This window comes from Charadrius vociferus, unplaced genomic scaffold (genome assembly GCF_000708025.1).
Source record: "Charadrius vociferus isolate BGI_N301 unplaced genomic scaffold, ASM70802v2 scaffold321, whole genome shotgun sequence".
NCBI lineage: Eukaryota > Metazoa > Chordata > Aves > Charadriiformes > Charadriidae > Charadrius > Charadrius vociferus.
Genome location: NW_009646934.1, coordinates 2,507,072 through 2,513,184, shown reverse-complemented (window position 1 = coordinate 2,513,184; position 6,113 = coordinate 2,507,072). Strand labels below are relative to the sequence as shown.

At 38.5% G+C, this 6,113-nt stretch overlaps 1 protein-coding gene across 1 annotated transcript; it reads right to left on the bottom strand.

The window, feature by feature from the left end:
- Nucleotides 1-774: 774 nt before the first annotated feature.
- Nucleotides 775-6,111, bottom strand: POLG2 (polymerase (DNA directed), gamma 2, accessory subunit; the record flags this gene model as incomplete). The annotated part of the gene is made up of 8 exons (XM_009894806.1): nt 775-976; nt 1,852-1,952; nt 2,552-2,632; nt 3,475-3,615; nt 4,651-4,824; nt 5,200-5,305; nt 5,454-5,580; nt 6,018-6,111. Coding segments are annotated over 8 exons (990 nt in total), but the record flags the coding sequence as incomplete, so codon positions are not given.
- Between the last annotated feature and the right edge of the window lie 2 nt (nt 6,112-6,113).

Below are 6,113 nucleotides of genomic sequence, written 5' to 3'. Positions count from 1 at the left end.
AGGAATTTTTAAGGCAAGTTCCTATGTTTCATGACATCGATGACCCTCAGTGGCTGCGTGCCTTGTTGCGCACACCTTAAAGCACTTCAGTACAGTGATGTAACAAGCTGTACAACATAGTAAATCTACAGACCAGACTCACTCAATTTTCTGTCTATGCAAACTCTTGTATCTGATTTTGACTACAACAATTAGCTATAGGATAAATATGATCACATACTAGTCCCTTTCCACCATTTTCTATGTATGGACATTTTTTATCCACAAAAATGCTTGTCAAAAACGATTTACAATTTATTTCCTATTCTTCCTGTTACTCTTGGTAATGTATTTCTGATTTTTATGTTTAGCAAGTACAAGATGAAATAGCTTAAGTGTTGAAGAACTGAGGCCATGTGATTAAAATACATCCCTACAAACAGATAGTAGAAAGATACTTACTGATGTTAGTAAGTTTTGGAAGTCTTATATAAAATATTTTATATAAAAAATACCATTGTCCTGCAGAGACCATAATTGTGTTGGCAATACACAGATGAAAGATTAATTTTTACATTAGGATAGGGTGTTTTCAATAAGATAGTAAAACCGAAGACATGAAAGAGAGTATGGTTAGCCCTGCAAACAAGGGACAAGTTTGTTTCTTCCCTCTTTTCAAGGTAACCTGGAAGACGTAGATTTCACAGAAAACAGATGCGCCGGCAAGTGTTAGCAGAACTATTTGCAGAGAAACTACAGAGTCCATAACACTGTAGAAGTCAGTTCAGGCACAGATGTTTACGAAATTCCTTTTATTTGACAAATTTAAGTTTACACATTTTTGGCTGCTGTTACATACTTAGTTAAAAAGTCCTTGAGCCTAGAAATGTGCATCATTTCCTTCATGGTGGTGTCTCTGCTTCTCAGCTGGACCACTCCATTCTCTAGAGTGGCATCAGTTATCAATACCGTGAAGAGAACACTCATCTCATCGTACCTGCAAAGAAAAGAGCACACCTGTTACTGCTTTTGGTGTATGAAAAAATCAGATAACTTAGTACAAATGACCATAAGCTGTAAATATGTATTTTGCTATACTGCACTAAGTTCAGTGTGAAGACATCTGTTTTCTTGTTGCCCTTCATTGCTTTCCTGATTACATTTCTTTAAATTATTTACTTTAGTACATAAAAAGAATGTTATTTAGTCACCTATTACAAGAGTATTTTTGTAGAAGCAGAATATATTTTTCTTCTGTTATTCAATAGCCAGACTTACTTTGAAGACTACTGCACATGAACAGTTGTGTGGGAAAAACCACTCATCAATATGCTCAAAATTCACTCCCAATCAACAAATCTTATATGAAGCCCTCAAATGGAACAGCAGTTTTTATCTGCACAAATAATTTTGTCACATACATTAATGGTAATGGTTCCAGACTTGGAAGAACTCTTAAGTTCAAGTCTAGACACAGTGTGCTATCTGAAAGAGTACATAAAAATGAAACACAGAACCAGCCCAGATGCAAGAATGGGGGGTGAGGGTGGGAAACAGTTCTGCGAGCTTATAACTCGTCTTAAGAAATTTATTTTCAATAGGAGAGTCTCTAAAGGCATTTCACAGTTCCAGAGAAACAAGAATAACATGTGAAAGGCTTATACTTTACTTAATTTTAAAAATGAACTATCTGGCATTGCTCTTTTTAATACAACTAATTGAATCCAAGTTTATAGTTTGGGATACATGCCTTCAGTCATGTGGTTACTGCACTCGATGACTTCTTACTGAAAACAGGCATATTTTCGCTAGTCCACAGAAAGACATCTTTCACCTTCATAGTTTAATTTACAAAAGACTGTTTCTCCTTACTTTGTATAAAGCTGTTCCAGAGATACCTGCACGGTTTCAAGATAACCCGGCCATACAGAAATTCTATTTTCTGACAGTTCATTGAACAATCCTTGACAAACCTGTGTTTATTTAAAAACAAAAGTTAAAAGACAGACTTTGAGCATTTGAAATCCTTTACAAAGAAATCATTAAAACTCTAGTATGTGTGGTATTAGCATTCCTAGCTGGTGTTAATTTTCTGGCTGAATGAATCTCAAAGTAGAAAGCAGCTTTGCAATTAAATCTCCATTTCTATTTAAAAACATACCAGTGTAGTCTTCCTCCCTTCTGTGAGGACTGACTTAATGACTGACTTAAACAAAAGCTTTTAAAAAATCCTTCTGAAGATGTGACCCATGCATTAAGCTAATTCTGAAAGATTAAGAAGTTGAGAGGGATTTTGTTATTTATTTTCCTTAATTTTGCATGGAACAAATATCAACTCTACTAATAGCACTAAAAGCAGTGTGTTAAAGCAAGGAAGGCACCTACTGCCTGGTGTACTCCTTCGGCTACGACTCACAAGCTGCATAGTGGAGGCACTGTGAAACCTGCACAACCATGAATCTCTAAGAATCAAAGCCGCAGTGTGATTTTCTCCAATGTAAACGATGTCTGAATTGTAACAGGTTACATGGAAAGTCAATGCTCAAAATTAAAATACTTTCTTACAACATACCTGTCTCAGCTCTGTTGTTGGACCTTTTCCTACATCCAAGGCCACTTTAAGAGGTGCTAAACAAGGATGAAGCTTAAGTACCTAATAATTTTACAAAAAGCAACAGATTACTAAATGTATTTAGTGTGAAATTCTAAACAGAACTAGGAAATACTAATTTTTATACTTTTTTTTTTTCCCCACTGAAATTAAGGTTCTAAATATACAAAAATTTTCTCATAGCCCAAAATCCTGAATTAGGAGCAAGCTGTATTTTATATAACTAGCACGCATGCCAGCTAGGTTAGTGTGGTAGAAATTAGTCCATTTTGGCTGAGCCCCAGAAAAGAGCTGAAGTTTGCTAGCAGAACTCCATCATCTTTAATGGAGCCAGAACTATCGGAGACAGCCCAGGAAACAGTTACCATCCAGTCTGCTGTCTGTTCTTAAAGGATGTTTATTAACAAGTGCTGTCTGAAAGTTAGCACTCTAACTCCAGAAAACCAGGGTAAAAGTAGGAATAATGATAGTCCCACTTTTTCTACTCTTCTCAGCAACCTTCAAATGATGCTGGAAGAGACAAACTCCTCTTTCCCACAAACAGCAGCTACATTCCAACCCCTCTTAACTCCTTCACCACTTGCATGGCAACTGCCTACCTTCTCATCAGAGAGAAGGTAAAACAGGAAATGTGACCGGAGAAAGACAGAAAAATTGCTTATGTGGGTGAAAAGGACCACAGAGGCAATCCCATGGGGCCAGCCTATTGCTACCAGTGAAAAGCGTTCTGTCTCCACCTCTTGGGGAAGGGAACAGAGGACGGAGATGTGGAAAAGGGAGATATTTCCATGCTTGAATTTACCACATTGTCTGTGCGGTTTGTACTTAGACCTGCCCCTGCCTTATATCATCCATTCTTCCTTACACTTTCTACAGAAAGTTACCTTTCTCTGTGAATTTTTCTTTTTTGTTAATGGATTTTCAGCTAGCTGTAGAGAATCAAAGAGATATGCTAACACTCCTCGGTCCAGATTTCCACTCACAGACAGAACATGAGGAATAACATTCTTCCTTCCATCTCGGCCCTGAAGAGGAAAAAAAAAAACCACAAAGGGATACCTCAACTATTGTCTCAAAGGGCCTTTTGTTTACTTTAAAGGTATAATGTAAGACACTGAGCTCAAGCTCCCTTATTACATTTAAAATATAGTCACACATATTTTTAGAAGTTATCAGCAATCTTTAAAGTGTAAGAGTACCTAGACACGACTGTAACACTGGGGAAAGCAGACGAGAGCAGGATGCGATTATTTTCTTGTCCTGCCTCTCTGATCACAGATTGAAATCTATGGCAAATACGCTTGAAACTCTGCATTTTCTTTTGGCGGTTTGTAGATTACTTTCCAGTGACCACAAGGACCTGTCCCCATATTCTCAAAAATAACTACGTAACCCACAGTTTCATAGGTTACATTAAAGTCTTCTGCCTTCTGGATAGAAATAAGCTGCGAAACCAGGAAAGGCAGACAGGACTGTCACAAAAAGGAGAAGGTTGCAATTTACTGGTAAAATACAAAGTTACTCTCATTTTATCTATTCAGTCTGACTTCAAACATCGCCATTTGCTAGAATTTTGTCCCTCTCCAACATATTCAGTAGAAAGGTTTCCCTCTGGTCCACTCCCCCTTCTGCGTGTGGTAACTTCTATAAAGGTATTTGCAGCGTTTATAATCCATGAATCCACATACACTTCTACATACATGGAATTGGACAAGCTACGGGGAAAAAAAAAAAAAACCACACACACATTTACAGGTTCTTTTTGATGCGAACTTACTGCAAAACACAGACGGAGTTTGTCTTGACATCTAACTCACAGATACAGGTAATTTCTAACTTTGAAGAATTAACTCCTTGCAAAAAAAAAAAAACCAACCAAACCCAAACCACGATTTTATCTGCTTTTGAAAATTAAGGTCTGACTGCAGAGTATCAATTGTACTGTTTTTACACCAAAAGAACAAAAAGATAGTCACATGCTAAGCAACTGGAACAGAAAAGAATCGCTTTCTCTCACGTTATCATCTTTATAAAAAAAATTTTAATATAGTAAAGCTTACAAGTAATTTTGAACTATCCCCTGGATACATCTCTAATAGTTCAGTATCACCGAGGTTCTTCAGTGTTTCTATTGTTTCTGTCCCCCAAGGAAAACTGTAATGTAAATTAAATCCTCTTCTTCCTTCTTCATCCTGAAAGTCACTGCTGCTGAAGTTAGATGGGCCTACTGCAAACTGAAAATTAAAAGATATGAGAGGTGATCACTACTGCGCATGCTGTATTAACTACAAAAACCAAGTCTGTAATGCAAGCTGATGTCTATGATTTTCAGTAAAAGATTTTTATAAACTACAGCCCAAATCTCTTTGTTGTTTTAGAGCATTTTGATCTCAAATCACTTACACACAAAACATTTGCCTTTCTTCAAGTCACGTTACAAACTACTCAACAGGTCTGTCAAACTGAAGTAGTTTTTCTGTTTCTTACAAGGAATACATGTATTTCAGTGACAAGAATAGGCTAGCAATATAACACCATAAAACCTATTCCCCCCCCGCCCGAGATGTAACGCAGCAGGCCAAGATTTCCCATGGGTGTGCTGGTGTTACCTTTCTCCACCATTGCAGCCTCTGGCGTAACCAGTAATCGAGCCACTGTCCTGCAGTTCTAGGAGAGCTAAACCATGCAAGCAAAGACGTGGTCCTTTCGCCTATTCTTTAAACAATAGGAAGGTCAGCAAGTTAACTCCTTCAAAAATAACAGGGAAAAAGCAAGAGACAGTATTCAAAAATAATCCAAAAGTTAAACAAGTGCAAACAGTTGGTTTAAGTATGTAAAGGGATTAATCCCTCTATTACTCTACCTTACAGGGGTTTTGTTGTGTTGTTTGCTTTCTGGAATAGAGTGAAAGCATACTCCAATTTGAGCAAAGCCACAAGGCAGTCTTTTGTTCACCAATTCTAAGCAGCTAACGTATTGCGCCAAAGCACCTGGCAAGAGATAAATCAATAATTTTAGCAGCTACAAGAAAAATTTGAATGTTTTAATTTTACTGAGAGTGACTGTAGCACGATACACAGCTGCTTACACGTGCAGTCCCGCTACCGTTAATGTTTTGCAGAGATTAGCTCAGCAGTCTGTAGCCTGATTCCTCCAAGTACTTTGGCAATTGCAAATTTAACGTGCCTTTCCCCTAATTACACAGGAAAGCATCTGATGCGCACTTGAGCATTCACGCAGCTCAGGTCTTCGAAAAGGACACAAATTCACAGCACGCAGACTGACTTTCCCAAAGCTCTAACGCAACTGGAAAATTCCCTTAAATGCAGCTACTTCACTCTCAGCAAGAAAAATGCGAGCAGGCGTCCAGAGCTCTCCAGAGACCCGCCTCGCCCCTGAGGTGATGGGGCTCTGACGCGGGACGTACCAGGAAGCAGGCTCTCACGAAGCATCCCCGCGCTCCCTAGCACTTCTTCCAGAGAAGGACCGCCGGGCTCCTGGCTACAGCCCCTGCCCCGGAGGG